This window comes from Sminthopsis crassicaudata, chromosome 2 (genome assembly GCF_048593235.1).
Source record: "Sminthopsis crassicaudata isolate SCR6 chromosome 2, ASM4859323v1, whole genome shotgun sequence".
NCBI lineage: Eukaryota > Metazoa > Chordata > Mammalia > Dasyuromorphia > Dasyuridae > Sminthopsis > Sminthopsis crassicaudata.
In genome coordinates, this window is record NC_133618.1 from 38,591,526 (window position 1) to 38,610,269 (window position 18,744).

At 50.8% G+C, this 18,744-nt stretch overlaps 1 protein-coding gene across 1 annotated transcript; it reads right to left on the reverse strand.

Moving 5' to 3' along the window:
- Window positions 1–251: 251 nt before the first annotated feature.
- Window positions 252–17,180, reverse strand: ZNF319 (zinc finger protein 319). The gene is made up of 2 exons (XM_074285885.1): window positions 16,786–17,180; window positions 252–14,126 (listed from the first exon to the last, which is right to left on the reverse strand). The coding sequence occupies exon 2, from the start codon at window positions 13,828–13,830 to the stop codon at window positions 12,127–12,129; it is 1,704 nt and encodes a 567-aa protein (XP_074141986.1). The 5' UTR covers window positions 13,831–14,126; window positions 16,786–17,180; the 3' UTR covers window positions 252–12,126.
- Window positions 17,181–18,744: the final 1,564 nt, after the last annotated feature.

Genomic DNA, 18,744 nt, shown 5'->3' on the forward strand with positions numbered 1-18,744 from the left:
CATAACAAAGGATGTCAACTCCTCTTAGCCCTGGGAACAAATGTACCTTTGCTTTAGGTGGGGAAAGAATACAGCTTGCCTTCCCCTCCATAGGATTGGGCAATAGAAGAGTCTCTGTAATTGGGGAAGGTGTTCTCTAGGTGCCAAGGCATGAAGAACAGACATTCTGGAGTCAAAAGGGCAAAGAGACAAATCCTGACTCTGCTACTTAATGGAGACAGCTAGGTGGTGTAATATCGCAGTGTCTGGAGTCAGAAAGGCCTAGGTTCACTCCCTAGCTGTGTGACAATAGATAAATCACTGAACCTGTTTGCCTCAGTTTCCCCAACTTGTATAATGGGGATAATAAGCACTTCCCTTATGGGGGGGGGGTTATGAGGATCAAATGAGAGAATATTTGTAAAAGGGCTTAGCAAGAGGAAATGGTTAGTAGGTGCTATGTCAATGTTTATCCCCTTCCCCTCAATACCAGTGAGAACTCTGGCTTCCTGCTTGTCTTCTACAAAATTCTGTCAGGTGATATGCTCTCCCAGGCCCCTTCCAGCTCCAGAGGTGTGATAATTCAGAGACCTGGTCTTATCAAACCTTTCAAATCAATGGGCACTCACTCCTTCTCAAGGGTCTGGGCTAGGTGCTGAGAAGGCAAAGATGGAGAGAACAAGATTCTCAAAATCAAGTTCAACTAGAATAGGGAGGGGAGGCAGGGTTAATCTGGAGGTCAATAAATATAAGGTAAGAGATGTTGAGGGTAATGGGGAGACCCATAAGAATGTTCTAGGAAAACCTAGGGCAGAAAACAGAATAGGGACCCATTGTCCCATGGTCTAGCCCTATGGGTCTGATGTGCTTAGTTCTGGGCAGGGAATGTGATACTGTTTCAGAGAGGAGGGCTGTCTGCCAGATCATTTCCCCTGAGCTCAGAGCTGCTTCCCTATCATTCCCCTTGTCCAGTCCTCCCCATTCACCCACTAATAACTTCCATGTCTGCTATGGTACAGAACAAGATGGATAAGGCAGCCCCAGGCTGGATGGGGATGGGGAGAAGGACTATTTCTCAGCTCACCACAAAATAAATAGAAAATGTACAAAAATTTTCAAGAAAATGTTCTGAAGGGAAGGGCCTTCTCTGTGGGGAGCTGAAAGCTCTAAGCTCTCCAGCTCCTGAGCACTCACCTCCCAATTTCCCTATCCATACACCTGTGTTCCTGACTCCGGAGGCTCAGCCTCTCTGGGGCTCCCTCTATTGTATCAGGGCTGGGATGACTGTTCCCTAGCCCACACCTACCTCTAGAGGCCAAGTGAGGGGGACAAGAAGAGCGTGTGTGTGGGTGGTCAGAAGGACCAGGATGGGGAGAGTCTGTCAGATAAAATCAGGAGGACCAGTCTGAGGCATCTCCCCCTGTCCCAAGGTCCCTAGATCTGGAATCTAAATTCTCCATTGAGACACCTGAAGGTGCTCAGTGCTCTTCCTCTAGATATGGCCTCGGTTTAAAAGAGAGCTGGCTCCCTTTTAATTCAACAGCTTTCTAAAGACCATGTGCCCAACAGATGCAGAGGGAAGCTATCCTTCCATTTCAATACATTAAAGGCACAGAGGCCTCAGGTAGCTCAGGGCACCTTCCTGACATAATCTCTCTTACTGCGAGGGCGTGAAGCCTTCCTTGGACTCATGGGGTCTTATCTCTGGGCTTGGTTTCCCATCAAAGTCACAGGGATGAGGTGAGCGTGGAGGGTTGTTTCATAGTAAAAAAGGCTACCTCAAATGCCACCCAAAGTGGGTGAGGAAGGTGTCAGGGCCCTTGGAATCCTCAGTCTGAAGAGGGAGAGACTGTGCCAACTGAGCTGCCCATGTGAAGAACACCTGGAAAGCACGAGGGATAACATGATTGCTTCCCTCCCTTGACCCACAGGACTAGAGGTCCAAGTCCACTGTGGACTCCTCCACTTCTGAAAACCCATGTTTATAGAGTCCCGGGACTTCCTAGGAATGACAAAACTACCTATTAACGGGAGGGATGAGTGAGAAAGGAAGTTTGCTGAATAAGTGCTTGCTTGAAACACTGTCCTGCTGGACTAAGGGCATGGAGCTTTAGGAAAACAAAATCTGAGCTGGAAGGGACCTCTAGCCCTTAGACAAACCCAGCTGGGAAATGAATCCCTCCTACACCCTACCTGATAAATGATCCTTCAGTCTTTATTGAAGACATCTAATGCGGGGCATCCTCGCTACATCCAGGGGCCCATTCCATTTCTGAATGGCTCCAATTGCTTGCAGAGCCTTTGCTGACATCAAGCCCAATGTGGATTCCCTGAACTGTCCACCCACGGCTTCTCCTCCTGCCCTCTGGAGCCAAATAGGACAAAACTGTCCCTATTCTTGGAGGTTGCTCTTCACATCTTGGAAAATGGTGACCACATTGTCTTCTCCATCCCCAGTGCTCCCAAGGCTCAAGCTTGAGGTTTCTCTCCCCCAGCATTACCCAACATTGAAGATTCTACAATTTCCCTTTCCTAAACTAGAACTGATCATGCTCCAGATGAGTCAGGACCTGAGTGCAAATCATATCAGACTCTTAATAGGTGTGTGATCTCAGGCATCTTAATCTCAGGCATGTTACTTAATCTCTAGTTGCTTCAATTTTCTTATCTGTAAAATAGTAATAATAGCACCTAACTCTTGGAGTTGTACAGATCAAATATCCATAAAGCTCTTTGCAATATAAAGTGGCTATGTAAAGGTTATATTTATCATTAGAGGCAGGATGACCAGGGCAATGTACAGCGGGGCTAGTGTTAGGATTACTAGGTGAGAACTCAGGTTGTCTGGATAGTGACAAGGTGAGAATTCAGGTTGGACAATTACAAGGTGAGAACTCAGGTTGACTTGATAGAAGGAGCAAGCTCATTGGCTGAAGTGGTTCTTCCCAGAAGCCCTTGCATTATCCCACGCCCATTCTCTGGGAGAATAAAAGAGAGGACACCCAGAGATAGTAGAAGACTCTGCATTGCATCAGGCTTGACGGGGCTCTCTGCAGGAAGGGAAGAATTCTAACCTTGTCACTATCCAGACAACCTGAGTTCTCACCTAGTAATCCTAACAGGCTAGAACTGCTTCAAACTGGAAGCTGTACCTCTTAATGCAGCCTAAGGTCACCCTAGCTCCTACAAGCCTCTACCTGCCCTGGGTTCCAGCTCCCCATCCCCCATCTCCCCATCCCAGAGGCAGCTACTGAGGCACTAGGATGTTCCCCTTTCTTCAGAATGCCAACTGGATGGCAGCTTTTTCATGCCTCAGGGAGTGATCTTATGCCAGTGGAATTGTGTTCCCCAATTTTCCACTGGGTTTTGCTTCACTATATCATCAAGCAAGATGAATAGCTGGGAAATGGCAAACCTAGGCTTATTAAATAGTGTTAGTGCAGAGTGTCCAATGCAAGACTTCCCACAAAACTCCTGAATGTGGCCAAAACCAGATTAAAGTGTAATTGGGAATATTTAACGAAATGGAAAGACAATATATCACAAGTGATGTTATTTTGTCCCTGGCCAGTGGGAAGCCATTTCTACTTGAGCTTGAACCAATGAGTGGAAGCTACAAAAAAGGCTCAATTGTTTCAGTGGAGGCAGGGAAGGACCAAAAAAAATTTTTTTAATCCTTTTTTTAAAGTCAACTTTCAAATCTTCCCATGGAAAAAATCCTTGATTTCTTGACGATTAAATGTCCACAAGAGAAAGCCAGATTCTAGTCAAAGGAAAAGAGACCCAGTAATAGTCATTCAGTCAACAAACTTATTATGTGCCTGGAAGATATCAGCCAAGCTAATTTCCCACAAATTCTACAGATTAGGAGTTCCAAAGTCAAAAGAGCATATTCCCATGCTGAGATAGGACCAGAATGGGGGTACAGAGCATCTCCTTCTCTCCCCTAAAACCTTCCATTTAGAAAACTTGAGGTTTCCAAATAGATTATCTTTAAGGGCAGGGAACAAATCTCATATTTCCGTAACCTTCCTAGTGTCTGGCCCAGGACATAGTGCTTAATAAATTTTGTTGGATGGATGAATGCAAATAAAGAATTGACACAGAACTGGATGCTGATTCCAAACCCATCCACAATAGACAGGGAAAAGAGCCTACTTTTCAAAAGCTGTTTCTGGCCTTTCTATTAAGTAGGTGGCTGTTGTTCAAAAGCTGAAAAGAAGCTCATTTCAGGCCCTCGTTTCTTCATAGATTAGACCAAAAACAAAACAAACAAACAAGAACAACAATCTGATCAGAATAGGTCTAGGTCAGCATTGCAGGGTTGATCTTCAAGAACTAACTGGGAAGCTGGCCCATGGTGAAAACAGAAATTTAATTTAGTCAAGGTAGGAAAGAAGGGAATGTGTTCTCACTGTAGTGTTGAAAACATTGGATTTGAAGTCAAAAGACCTGGGTGTGAATCTTCACACTGGGAAATCATAGGCAGGTCGCTTTTCGCCTCATCTGTAACATGAGCCATTAGACATGATGACTTCTGAGGTCCCTCTGATTCTAAATCTAGGTTCTCTCAGAACAGCAGGGGTACTAGAGAAATTAGAAAAATTAGGTCGGCTTTAATCCAGGACTGCTATGGTATAAGGGGAAAGAAGGGGCACTTTGCCATGAACAATCCTTATAAATTGTGCCCTTAATTCCACGCTCTCTTCCCTCTTCCCTCCCTGACATGTCTTCTATTGTCCCTTCCTCATTGCCTCCAATTATGTAGTTTCCCTCATATTTATAAAAAATACATCCTTCCCTTGACCCTGACATTCCCTAATTCTCACTGACAGCCTCCTAATAAAATTGTCTACCTTCATTTCCTTGACTATCTCATTCACTTCTCTGCTTCTCCAATTTAGATTCCAACCCGAGTAAAATCACTTTTTCCAAGGTTACCTTAACTACTAAATCTAATGGCCTTTCCTCAGCCTTCATCCTACTTTTTCCAAAGCTTTTTAACACTCTCAACCACTCCCTCTGCTTGAATGCTTCCTTGGCTTCTCCTATCAGAATATTTTTTGTTTCCTCCAATGGATCAGTATATATATCACCTTTCTCAGCACTCCCTTCCCCTATGGTCTTCACCTGTCTGACTGGAGACACCAGAGAGCTCTATTTAAGAAAAGGGCCCAAAGCATCACTTCCAGAGTGGAAGCTCACCTGGACTTGACTACTGTCTCTAGAAATTCACCTTTCAAGCAAGATCAAATCAGTTCTATAATTCACAATTCCTCAGTAGCCCCTACCACTCCCTCCCAAGGTGGAGGTCAGAGCACTCCTTCCAAAATCTCTATGGTGGGAGTTCAGATGCTTCAGCAGTCTCACCTGGTTGCACAATTCCACCACACTCCATGAAGGGTTCTCTCCCTCCCACTCCTCCCTGCTTTTTTATGTCTTGTCTCTTCTATTGGACTGAGTTCCTTGAAGACTGGCTTTTGCCTTTCTTTACATCCCAAGTATTTGGCACAATACTTGGCACATAGAAGGCATTTAATGTTTAGAATGACCCAAACATGGATGTTCCAAAATCTCATTGTGGGCTCCACTTTCTCTCTATACTCTTATTGACTTCATCATCTCCTCTGGATTTGTGTGTAACACAGATGACTCAAAATCTATACACCCAGTCCTCTTTCTGATTTTGCCAACCACCAGCTGGTTATCTCCACCTGGATATCCCATCAGCATTCAAAACAACAGCCAGTCAACTGGCACAACCAACCATCCTTTTGGTCATCTAGGTTCAAAATTTGGAGGCATCCTTGAATCTTCTATCTCTAAGCCCTCAATTTTAGGGAAGTGTCAAATCCCACTGGGTCTGCTCCATCTATGCTCCTGTCCCCACTCAGTCACTATCTCAGTTGGGAACTCATCAGCCCTTGACTGGTCTTCATAAACGCTCTCTCTTCAATCTCCTTACTTCAGTCTTTTTCCTCAACTCAGACTCCACATAGATGCTAAATAATCTTCCTCAGGTGTCTGTCACTACGCTGCTCAAAAACCATCCCAAGTTTTCTGCTCTCTAGATTATCAAAAGCCTTCCACAACCTGTCTCAACTAATGGAGCTTCTCCTTTACCTTGCCTCTTCTAGGTTCTCTTCTCAAACTACTTTGCATTTACTTATTGTGTATATCATGTATTCACACTCAGAGTAGAAGGTATTAGCCGAGTGATCCTGGGCAAGTCACTGGATTTCATAGAAAAGTCTCCTTCTATGTAAAATGCTAAGAGCACCCATCTCAGTGTTGTTGTGGACACCAAACCACATAATACGTGTCAAGTGCTTTTCAAATTCTGGATGCTAGCTACAAGGCCTTAGATGTGTTCATGTTACACACATATAGACATACAAGACCGTGTGAGAAAGCTAAAAACGAGGGTGCAGAGGCAGTCTGGTTCCCTTCTCAAGGACCTTTGTTCTAGGGACCATCTTTTCCCAATTCTATTCCAGCTGCACCGGGAGACAGGCAGGGAAACTGAGACACAGATGATAGGTCTCTGCTTCCAAAATTGAACAGCTCCTCCCCGGGCTCCTGGCTCAGCCCTGGCTCTACCTAGGCTTGCCTTTTTGCCCCTAAGAGGAAGGTGAAGGTGGAGCTCACTCTTCCTCCTCCTCAGACTAATGGCTTTCCAAAGCCTCCCAACAATTCCCAATAGTCCCAGCCAGACTGAGGCACTATTGTTTGACTTCTGCTCTGCTATTGTTTCCAACTTCCCTTTCTTATAAGCAATCACTAACGCTGGAGAGTCTGGGAGCATCCTAACCAGAATACAAGAGCATGGATGGGCAGAAGGCCCCCAGCCAGCTGCAGCCTCTAGCAACCACTCCCTAGGGAGTGTTGGGGGAAAGGAAGGGGCGCAGCTTGGAGGAACAGGACATGAGGAACCCTGGGGCTGGTACACAAACATTCGCTGGCTTTATCTCAAGTTTGGCCGGACGGACCAACCCGTGGCCAGCAGGCTGCTCAGCATCAAGTCGTCCTCCACACCGGGTTTGTTCAAGTCGAGTATTTTAAAAGCCCCAGTGGTTCCCAAGCTCTAGGCCTCATAGCTAGTTCCAAGGAACCACTACAATATGAGAGTATTAACCAGGAGGAGAAGATATAAGTCTGGGGACCAAAGGAGCCTGAAAGTCCACTCTCCAATGCATCCCTTGTCCAACCCAGTCTGGGTCGATCCTTCCTAGAGGGAGGGCACATTTATTAATGACCCAGGTGAATCACTTAAGCTTTGTTTGCTTCAGTTTTGCCATCTATAAAATGAGAATAGCACCTGTCTTCCAGGGTTACTGAGAACCAAATGATATATCTATAACACTGTCCCTATAAAACGATTTGTCCAGTATTTTACCCAATTTTCCAAACAAGAAATTAATGGCACTAGGCAGGGCAGGCCTATATCCAAGTGGAAATTAATGACTCCTAAACTGATCCCTTAAGTGCTGAAGTGTTCTAAAGCACAATGTTCACTTTGAATGGGGTCCAACAGGGAACGCCTTCTTGGAGGCTGCTGGGTTTTGTGCTAAGGCCTCCTCCAGATCTAGACCCCTCCCCCATGAAGGCTTTGGCCTGGCAGAACAGGGGTCCATGCCCAACTTGGCCCATCCCCCTCCACCCATCCCCTCTGGCTCTCGGCTGGAGAACAATGGACAGACAGATGACAGATCCTCTAGGATCTGGTCACAGCTGCTTCTAAAGAAGCCAAACAATACCAAACCTGCCTCCTTCTTCTGGGCCTAAAGCAGCCCAGGCAGTCTTACCTGACCACACATTGCCTGCTCTGTGTCCACATAATTTAGCACCTGATCATTTCACAAGGGAGCCAATGGAAAGAGCCCTAAAGCCAAAGGGGCTGAGTTCGAGTCCTTCCTTGGACACTTCACAGCAACCATCTTCTCCTCAACTGTAAAACAGGGCTGGCCCAGATGGCCCCAGACCTCGGGTCCTGGACTGTCTCCCGCCTAGCAGAAGGCTGGCGGAGCTGGTGCTTGTTTACCCCCAGGCCGGTCGGTGCAGACTCTTCCTTCTGCCAGCGGACCCGGGCCAAGTGTCTCCCCTCCAGCCCTTGGTCACACGGCTGGCAGCAGAGCTGGGATTACCATTCCACTTGCCGGCTTCCAGCTCAGGAGCCCTTCCACCTGACCCGGCCCAGGTCCCAATCACACACCGAGCCACAGGGCGGCTTTCCCACCTCCACTAACAGTGAACCTGAACCCTGTGCCAGATGCGGTGGCCCCAGGATCAGCCAACCCTTCCTCTGCCCCAGTCTGTTCTATACTCCCCAACTAAACCTGCTACAGACTAGTAACAAGGATCGGAACAACTGTGAGACACAAGACTGTCAACACACTAATTGCTCCCGGGACACCCTGCCTTCAAACCTGTCTCGGTCACCCGTAGACAACGCATCCCCGTAAAAGGCTGGGAAGTAAAACTGAGACACGCTAATAACGAGGCGTTGCCCTGGGCCAGCCCTCATCTCTTCCTCTGAGCTCAGTCCAAGGAAAGAATCCCCTGTGGATTCTAAGTAAGGGAGACTGCCTTGGGCAAGGGGGCTCGGGAGCACTCCCAGTTGAGAAGTGCTCTGTTACCCCAGCCCGAGAGCGCAGCACCATCAAGCCAAGCAAGCAGGGACGAGGGGGAGACATCCAGAAGACTGCTGGATCAGGCTGCCTGTCAGAGCCAGCCCTCCCTGGGCATCGGACCACAGGGCACCCCAGCCCAGGGCAGACAGGGCAGTGCTCCATCTCGGATGTTGGGGCATGCCCCAGGTGGGGCCTTTGCAACAGGTATTCTTGCCACGCATCTGAGCAAATGCCTTTGCCAGAGAAATTACAACTCAAAACCACCACAAAAACAAGTCAGCTCTCCAGCCCGAGAACTGTGTATGCTGCCTATAAATACTGTCAGTCCACCTCGAGACATTCATTCGCTTTCAAAGACTAAGAGTTTGTGAGCCCAGAAGGCTTATTAATAAGATACACACTGCCCGGGAACAGGAAATGACTTTTGCTGGTTTTAGTTACAATAACCTTGCTCAGGCTGCAGCTCTGTGCAAATGAGGCAGGCCTGGGAACGTGGGCTGTGGGACAATACCAGGTAAGAAACACAAGGAAAAGAAGAATAATGGGCACCAAAGACCAATTGAATGGCTTCAAAATCGTGCTTAGTTCTGACCCCAATCCGAAGCTCTTTCAACCAGCCAGCCAAGGAATTCGATGAAAGCTAGCACTCGCATCTGAGCGTCTCATAATTGAATGTGGGCTTCATGAAATTATGCTTTATTATCAGTAAACGTGTGACTTGTATACCTATATACCTGGGGCCACATAAAAATTTCTTGGGTCAAAAAAGGGGTCATGAGTGGGAAAAGTTTAAGAAGCTCTGCTTTAAACACACTTTCCCCAATTCAGGTTCAGCTGTCATAGTAACCTTCCTAATGCAAAACCTCAACTACTCACTTCCTCCCAAAATGTACCCATTCTTTGTCTAAAAGATAAAAGTATTTTTAGGTTCCTGGGTCTTCTAAAGTTGGACTACCTGCACTCTAATACGGGCTCTACTACTTAACAGACATAGTTGTGTAGACTTCATCTAGACCATCTCTAAGGTCCCTTCCATTCTAATTCTAGTTTTAGGATCCTACTGGCACTTCCACATATTTCACTATTGGACTTATCGCACCTCCAATAAGTCAGAACCTTTCCTAGTTCAGACTCTGTTCTCCCCTGTATCCTCGACATGTCTAGAGAAGGTCCCTAATATTTGTTGAATTAAGAAGTATTGGGACACTTATTTCCATCTGCAATTTCCCCCAGTTGGGGCCTGTGGGGAGGAATGATTGGATTTAAAATCATTTGCTAATCTTTCTGTGCCAGGCACAGTGCTGCCAGGCACAAGGAAATGATCTTCTGACGGGGAGCACTGGACCTCCTCATTAGTGCCAGTTTGCTTTTCTCCCCTTGTAAGAATGACTTCAATAACTTGGCTTTCTTTTGAGATGGCTGTGGTTTTACTTCTACAAGCATACCTTAAACTAAATGATAATAACATCCAAAATGGCTACCTAAAACCAAGGAATTCTTTTTTGTATATCTTTTTTATAGAAGATCCAAAATGACATGAAATTAAACTATACAACTTTGTGAATATTAACAAACTGCTTTTAGAAAGCAAAATGAAAAATAGCAGACAGCAACTTTTGTAAGATCAGGTTCTACATCTCTTGAGGCAGCGTAAAGTACAAAGAGCTTAACAGTCATGTGGAAAGGAGAAGCCCCCTCCAAGGGCTGGCCTGAAAGTGGGATTCATGGAGAGGAAGAGGAGAACTGTTTCCTTTTATACTCCTTAAAGCTGAGCGTGAGAATAGCTCCACTGGACACCTTGATCAAAATTGCTTGCAGTCCCCTTTCAAGTGCCAGGACCACAGACAGGTAGAGTGGGAGTGAGGACAGTGGGATGCTGATTTTAAAATAAACATTTAGTCTCTCTCCCGGTTTGCACCAAATTTCCTAGTATTTTGCTGGGGGCACAAATAGGCCCAGCTTGATTTCTAACCAGTCAGTCTGGACAAATGGTTTTTGAAGAGAAGCTGAGAGGTCTACCTTACCATTAAATATGGCAGGAAGCATGCATGGGACCAGCTCTGGCCCGGTGGTTATCAGGTTGGTTATTTGTCTTTGCTTCATTTAAATATTCATTTCCCCTTCTTCTACTCCTGCCCCTCCTCTACCCCTTCCCTCCCTTCCCCCCCTCCCCCAAGATTCAAAATGCCCCACAAGCAGCCAGAGTAAACTCCAGGAATCACCTCTCTGACCCAGGTGTCCGGACCCGAATGAAGCATCCTTGGTCTTGTGACAAATCGGGCCACCCAGGCTGCTGGCTATGGAATGCTCCTCTCTTGTCATAACTCAATAGAATCATTCACATGGAGAGGAAAGAAGGGGTCAAGTGACAGAAGGACTACCCAAGGACAACACTTACTCCTGATCCCTCTACCAGACCCTCCTTCGAAAGTTTGCTCTTCCCTATAACTCCAAACCTACAAGACGAAACCTGGTCTCGACCATGAGGACAGGTTTGGGGAAGCTTAGCTCCCACCATTCAATCTGACTAGAAGCCTCCTCACATTGTTATTTAAATAAGAAAGGGGCAGGAGAACTGATGCCCCTGCTAAAAAAGAAAAACAAAAACAAATACAAAGTCATTGGTGACATTCTGCCCTTGGACTTTTCCTCACCACCTATAATGTCCACATATTCGGGTCATCACACCCAGTGGTCCTGCCCTGAAAAGGTCTGCCACTTTAAGATGGCATGTTGTGAAGTGCTAAGCAATCCCAAAATGGCAGGAGATGAAGCTGCCCTTAAAATAGGGAAATTGATCTTTGAACCCTCAGTAGAAGATAGGCTTCCTCCTTCACCAGGAAACACTCTCAGTCCTTTTCTCCCAATGCTAAGGAGGCTTTTGTTGTTTCCTATTTGAATAAATGGTCAGAAAAAGCATCCTTGTGACAACTCCAAAAGAAGGTCATTCGATTGTACTGATCTCCACAGCCCCGATTGCTTCCTCCTTCTAGAGCTGAAGAGAGTAAAAGGCAGACTCGGCCATGGATGGGGCAGCTCTGGGACACACCCTAAACCCACCGCCCAAGGGTGAGCAAGGGCCGTGGCGGTTTTCTCACGTCTCACATAGCTGTTCCTCATGGCTCTGTTTCATTTCTATTTTGGCTGAAAAAAGTTCGGAAGGGCCTGGCGAGTTGATCTTCCACTTTTGGGACCCGGAAAAGAGGGAAAAATCGGTTTCTAATCTGGTGTGGCTCTGAACTTCTCTCACAGAGAGGGGGCAAATGGACCCTCACAGGGCCAGTGCCACTAAAAGGCTGCAAACCTGTTTCTAAGGAAGGGGGGAAGCTTGCTGAGGCCCCCTGCCCAGGTCAGCTCAGGCTCTGAGCCACAGACTGCGAGGGAGTGAAGGTGTGATGCTCCTGGCATAGCACAGTGGTTTAATGGACACCTCAGTGAAGACACTGCACTGCAGATGGCTATGGTCACAAGGAAGGCCTGGAGGGCAGGCTGGCCCTGGAGCCCAGAAACAAGGCCCTCAGGGCAGACAGGCAGCCACCTGGTAGGCCCCCTCGTTTGTGTGCTGGGTGCTGTGCTCCTGCAGCAGCCCCAGGTCCAGAAAGCGCTCCCCACACCACATGCATTTGTACTGCTGCTCACGGGCGTGCACGCTGTGGTGCTTGTTGAGGTGCTCGCGCTGCTTAAAAGCCTTGTCGCAAGAGGGGCACTTGTAGGGCTTCTCCCCCGTGTGTACCCGCCGGTGCCGCTGCAGGTCCGAGGCATACTTGAAGCGTTTGTCACAGTCGGGGCACTTGAGGGGCTTCTCGCGCGCAGGGTCACAGCGGTGCTGCACGAACTCCGAGGAAGAGAAGAAGCGACGCTCGCAGAGCGTGCAGCGCAGGGGCTTCTCAGCACAGTGGGCCAGCTGGTGCTTCTGCAGTGCTGAGGCACGCTTGTAGGCCTTGGCGCAGACGGTGCACTTGAAGGGGCGCTCGGCGCTCTGGGCGCACTTGTGGCGCAGCAGCTCCGAGGACTGGTCAAAGCCCTTCTGGCAGACGCCGCACTTGAAGATGCTCTCGAGGCTGTGCACGTGCTGGTGATAGACCAGATGGCCAGGCTGGGAGAAGCCCTTCTCGCACAGGGCACATTTGAAGGGCTCTGTGGGGGTGCTGGGGGTCTTATGCGTGCGCCGGTGACGCAGCAGCGCGTACTGCTGCTTAAAGCTCATCTGGCACAGGTCGCACTGGAAGGGCCGCTCCTCACTGTGCGTGCGCTCATGCTGCCGCAGGTCGGAGGGCCGACGGAACGCCTTCTGGCACTCGCCACAGCGGAAGGGCCGCTCGCCACTGGGCGTGCACGCATGCTGCAGCAGCTCCGAGGACTCACGGAAGTGCAGCTCACAGGCCGGGCACTTGAAGAGGTGCTCCCCCGAGTGCGCATACATGTGGCGCACCAGGTGCGAACGGTGTTTGAAGGTCTTCTCGCACACGGTGCACTTGTAGGGCCTCTCCGAGCTGTGCGTACGCTTGTGATGCACCAGGTGGGATGACTGGCTGAAGCTCTTGTCACACAGCGTGCACTTGTAGGGTTTCTCGCCTGTGTGGATGCGCTCGTGCCGTGACAGTTCCGACAGGTGCTTGAAAGGCTTCTGGCAGATGGAGCAGCTGTAGGGCTTCTCCACGGGCTCGGGCGCGGGTGCTGGCTGCGCGGGCTCCGGTGGCTTGTAGGTCTTCTCGCAGATGGAGCATTTCATCACGCTCCCGCTGTGCACATTGTGGTGCTGGGCCAAGGAGGTGAGCAGGGAGAAGCCCATCTTGCACACCCCGCAGACGAAGGGCTTCTGCTCCACCTGGATGCACTGGTGCTCCAGGAGGTCCGTGGCCTGGTGGAAGATCTTCAGGCACTGAGTGCACTGAAAGGAGCGGTCGTGGCCGGGCAGGCACTGGTGCTCATGGGGGCTGGAGAGGTGGGTCAAGTCATGTCCGCACACGCCACACTTGGGGGACGGCTCCGCGGGGGCCTGCAACGGTGGGTGCTGGTGGTGCTGCAAATTGGGATCGGGCTGCAGGAGGATGCCGTAGACGGCGCAGCCCAGCGGGTTCTCGGCAGCGCTTGCGGGGATCGAGTGCTCCGCCAGGGCGGGCGGAGGCTCGGCATGATGCTGCTGCTGCTGCTGCGGGGGAGGCGGCGGCTGCTGCGGAGGGGCCGGCGGGGGAGGCTGCTGCTGCCAGCTCTCTGACATGCTTGGGAAAAGGAAACAGGGTTTGGACAGTAACGGCTTCAGTTTCCCGCTTGAGGTGACAACACACAGAAAGAATCGCCCACGTGGAGGCAGAGGCAGCAGCCTCAGTCAGGAGCTAAATCTCTCTTGACATCGGAGGCACAGCAAAAAAAAAAGTTCTTTATTAAACTAACTCTCAAGTCACTGACCAAAAGGACACACAAGCACCAGACAGTGCCCTGTAGTTGATCGGCAACAATTCCTTAACCAATGCCAGCGGGTGAGCAGGGAGGGCTTGGCGTCCACGATGAATACTTCTGTAGGGAAGACAGAAAACACAGTCAAATGACACGGACTGGGGAAAAAATCACAGTATCACAGGGCAGTCATGGCCTAGCACTCTGCCTCCTTCCATTGTCTAAAAGGAAAGAAAGTCTAGCAAAAAATCACAACCTGTAGCCAGTACTAGAACAGAACTCCCGTCAGGGAGCAGAGAGCAGCTTATGACTAAGCGAGATCCACTCTCCTGATTGGCCACCACTGAGTCCACCATAAGCAGCTGCCTTGACATATGCCCTCATTTCCCCATCCTCAAGCCAGAGGACACTGGTCTCCCAGCAGCTTCCTTTGCAACACACATATTCCCTTTAGGCTTCCCTTGTGCCCTGGCAGTCGGCTGTCTCACAAAGGACAGTCTGGGCTGATCTGGCTACGATTCACAAGGGCTCATCTGTCCTTCCTCTTCCTCCTTCTCTACTGAGGTATACTCTGTGAGCCTTTTAGGCTTTGAGGAGCAGCTTCTCAGTTCCATCTCCCAATGATCATTAAGGATAAAGAAGCTCCTTCAAAGTCGGCAGGCCCACAGACATCGGTCCTGTCAGAGGAGAGCCTGGAACTTAGCTTCACACACTTACCTCTCCACAGTAACTTTGTGGCCATCTAAGGCAACAATGTCCAACAGGAAGAATATCCCACCACAACATGTAAACATTCACCAATTTCAGGTTTCTCTGGCTTCAATGTTACATGTTACCCATTTTATCATCCTGAGGTGTTTCCTTCAAAGCCACTTTGGCTCCCACTGGGTTCTGAAGGAACAACCAGACTTCACTGCCATGCACTAATATGGGGGGGGGGGGGGTTACGGAGGATTGGAGGGAGAAATCGGTGACTGAATCGGCTCGCTTTGGTGCAAGAAGGCAGCAGCAAGTCGGAAAGGGGAGAATCGAAGGAAGTCCCTAGCACAGGAAAGCCGGAGTTCTAAGCAATCTGCTCTGGTCCTGAGTAGTTCCACACAAATATCTCCCCTCAACATCTTGGCTTCGTCTGCCCTAATCCGGAGGTTCCACAGACCTTTTTCCCTACAAAGCGCCTGGAGACTCCGGGTGGCAGCCTCCAGAAAAGGGAGAAGCCAGCCCCCCACACGCAGCCCTCCAGAAGCCTTTTCTCTCCCTCTGAATCCCAGTGAAAGCTGATCCAGCTCCCCAGCCCCCACCCCTGCCCTGCCCAGCTGAGCTGCCATTGGGACAGAATTGAAAACAGGGGCCGGGAGGAATTCAATAAACACAGACAGCCGCTCTCCCAGAAAGCCGGCAAGGCTGCCTCCCCACAGCCTGGCTTCTCCCAGCTATGTCCTCCCAGGACAGTGGCCTGTGAGCACCAGTCCCAGCCCGAGCGTGCCGGCTCCGGTTCCCGGCTTCCACCAAAAACAGTTTCCTCTCTGGCTCTGGGCAGCAGGAAGTGCCAAGAGGCAGCACCTGGGCTGGGCAAGCTCTGGGCAGGGGATTGTGGGCTCAAATCCCGGGAGCCTCGAAAAAATGAGGAGTGGGAAGCAAGGGATTAAGGAAAGGGGATGTTTGAAGAAGGGATCTAGAGATAGAAAGGATTACAAGAGAGGTGAGGTAAGAGACAGTGAAGAAAAGGAGGGCTGGGGGAATAAGGGAAATGAGGAAGGCTTAGGGAGGAGGAGGGGGACAGGGAGAGGAAGACTGGGGGAGTGAGGAAGAGGAGGGGGACAGAGGGAAAAAGGCTGGGGGAGTAAGGAAGAGGAGGGGGACAGAGGGAGGAAGGCTGGGGAGGGAGAATAGGGAGACAGAGAGGAAGGTTGGAGAAATGAGGAAGAGGAGGGGGGCAGAGAGAAAGGCTGGGGGAGTAGGGGGAATGAAGAAGAGGAGAGAGACTGGGAGAAAGGCTGGGGGAGTGAAGAAGAGGGGGATAGAGAGAAGGTTGTGGAAAGTGAGGAAGAGGAGAGGGACAGAAAAGTGGGAGGAGTGAGGAAGAGGGGGACAGAGAGAAAGGCTGGAAGAGTAAAGAGTGGGACAGAAGGAGGAAGACTGGGGGGAGCAGGGCGAATGAGGAAGAGGAGGGCAACAGAGGAAGGTAGGGAGAAGAGAAGGGGACAGTGAGGAGTCTGGGGGGAGTGGGGGAGATACAGAACAGGCTGGGAAGCTCTGGGGCAAGAGATGGGGAGACAGAGGACTGATCAGGATTTCTCTGGGGCCAGAGTCTCTCTGGAGTCTGGGGTCTCACTAAAGGCCAAGAAAGTCCGGGGGGCGGGGGTAGGGTGTCTCCCAGGCACGTCACCACTGGGCTAGGGTCTCTCTCTAGGGGGCTGGAGTGTCTTTCTGGGGAGGAGGGTTGTGATGTCTGGGGACCGGGTGTCTCTAGGGAAGCCGCAGTGTCTCTTGGGGGTGTCTCCCTCGGGAGGCAGGGGTCTCTCACTCTAGGGGGCTGGGACATCTCTTCCGTGGGGGAGGGGGTCGCGCTCTCTCAGGGGGTGAGAGTGCCTGGGGTCTCTCTCTCCCGAGGTCGGGGGGGGGGGGGGGGAGAGAGGAGGGCCTCTCTGTCCTGAGAAACAGGAGGGTCCAGGTTTCCCTCGGGGCTGGGGCCTCCCCGGGCGGGGGTTCGCTCTGCGGGGAGGTCGCGGCGCAGCACAGGGGGAAAGGGGCGCTGAGCCCGGGTCCCCCTCGGTCTCACCTGGGCCTGCCGAGGGTCCGGGGGTCGCCTTCCCCTTTGGCTTCCTTGCTAGCCGCCCTTTACTCCGACTCCTCCCCCTGTTCGTCCTCCTCCTCCGCGGCCGGGCCAGAGCCGGGGCTGGGCCGGGCCAGGCCAGGGTCGGGGGCGCGGCCTGCGGGTCCCTCCCGATCCCCGGCCTCGCGTAGCTGCGGTGGCGGCGGCGGCGGCGGCGGCGGGTCCCGGGCGGGGCCTGCGGGTCCGGCGGGCTCCGGGCCGGGGGGGGGGGCGGCGTCGGCTGGAGCGGGGGCGGGGGCCGAGGGCGAGGGCGAGCGTGCGAGGCGAGCGTGAGTGTGAGTGAGTGTGCAAGCCAGGGTGAGTGACGGGCGCGGGGCCGGCCGGGGCCGGGAGGCGGGGCCGCGGGAGGGGGAGAAGGGGGAGGAGCGGGCTACGAGTCGCGCGGGAGGGCCCAGGAGGCGAGGCCGCCCCCTGCCGGGAACCCGGCGGCGGCACAGGCCTCGGGGAAAGGGCGGGGCTACAGTGGAAACCTCCTTCGGCTCCGCCCTCTCCGCAGAACCGACTCCTGTGGACGGAGGGAGGAAGAAGAGGGGAAGGGCCTCGTCCAGGCCCCGCCTCCTTCGCCGAGCCGACTCCTACGGAGGGAGGGAGGATGTCATCCCGCCCCCTCCTCCCGCACGTGGTCCCTGCCGGGGTCGATCTAGGGAGGAGCTTCCCAGCCACCACTCACCCTAGGAAAGCCCATTTTCCTGGCCGCATTTGCTCTAAACCGGTCAGTTAGTGATCCCACCACACCCCGAGGTGCTTTCCCATAAAAGGCTCCGAGAAAGCACCGAAGTCTCCTTGTGGACGTCCCTGATTCCGGGGAACTTTCCCCTGTGGGGACCTTTCTGCTTGTCGTACTCACTGAACAGAAAGGTCTTGGGCTTGACCTCCAGTCATAGGGAGCCAGCAGCGTCCCTCATATTTTTAGGATCAAGATTTAGGGCAGGAAGCATCTTCCAAGGCCTCCCTCGGTTAGAGAAGCGGAAGCTGAGTTCCAGGGTGGACTTCAGTGCCGAGGACCTTGGGATCCTGACTTCAGCCTAGAGCTGTCCCAGAGAGACTATCCGGTCAGCCCCCTCCTCGTTCACAAGCAAGGAAACTGGACTTGGCTGAGAAATGGCAGCGCCGGGCACCTGGAACTCTGCTCCGTGGCTCCAGGTCCAGCATCATCCGCTGATACTTTGTTGCCTCCCCTATAGACATTTATTAGCATTGTGGTAGTTATGTAGATTGCACTGATGGTTAGGTGACATATTATATAATCAATCTCAACTTAGACTGCCTTCGTTTCTCCTCCTATAAAACTAGAATGATAATTATAGCTTCTTTGTCCCAAGCTTCTTGTGAAGATAGTACTTGGTTTCGTTTAGTTTTTTCTTTTAGTAGTATTTTGGGGTTTTCCCAATTACATGTAAAATATTTAGTTGTAATGTCCGGACAAATTCTCTGGAGGACCTCAGCCTAGTCCTTGGGCTTAGTGGAGGAGTGAAGGAGGTAGGAGAGTCACGTGGCTGGTCAAAGATGGAGTCTGGCATCTGAAGTCTGGAGCTTGATGTCTTCTCTCTGTCTGTGGCTGAGAGCTGTGGCTGGGAGGCTGGTTCCGAGTCCTTCCAGCCCTTAAATACTTCGGTGCCATTATGTCACTACAGCACACAGAGCATGGGGGCCAACTATAGCCATTACATCATTACATTACAATAAGTATGTGCTTAACTATAAGTACCCTGCTGACCTAGATTCAAGCACACCTTTTCAGAGTTCCAGCCCTCTACACTTAGTAAAATGTAAATGTAAAAATACTTTTCCCCAAATTTTTCTTCCTCTGTCCTTCCCAAGACAGCAAAAAATTTAATATAGGTGATACATATTTCCATATTAATCATGTTGTGAAAGAAGAATCAGAATAAAAGGGAAAAAACA

What these genes read in the sequence shown, in the direction of transcription:
- ZNF319 (XM_074285885.1), bottom strand. Translation starts at nt 13,830, where the DNA reads ATGTCAGAGAGCTGGCAGCAGCAGCCTCCCCCGCCGGCCCCTCCGCAG.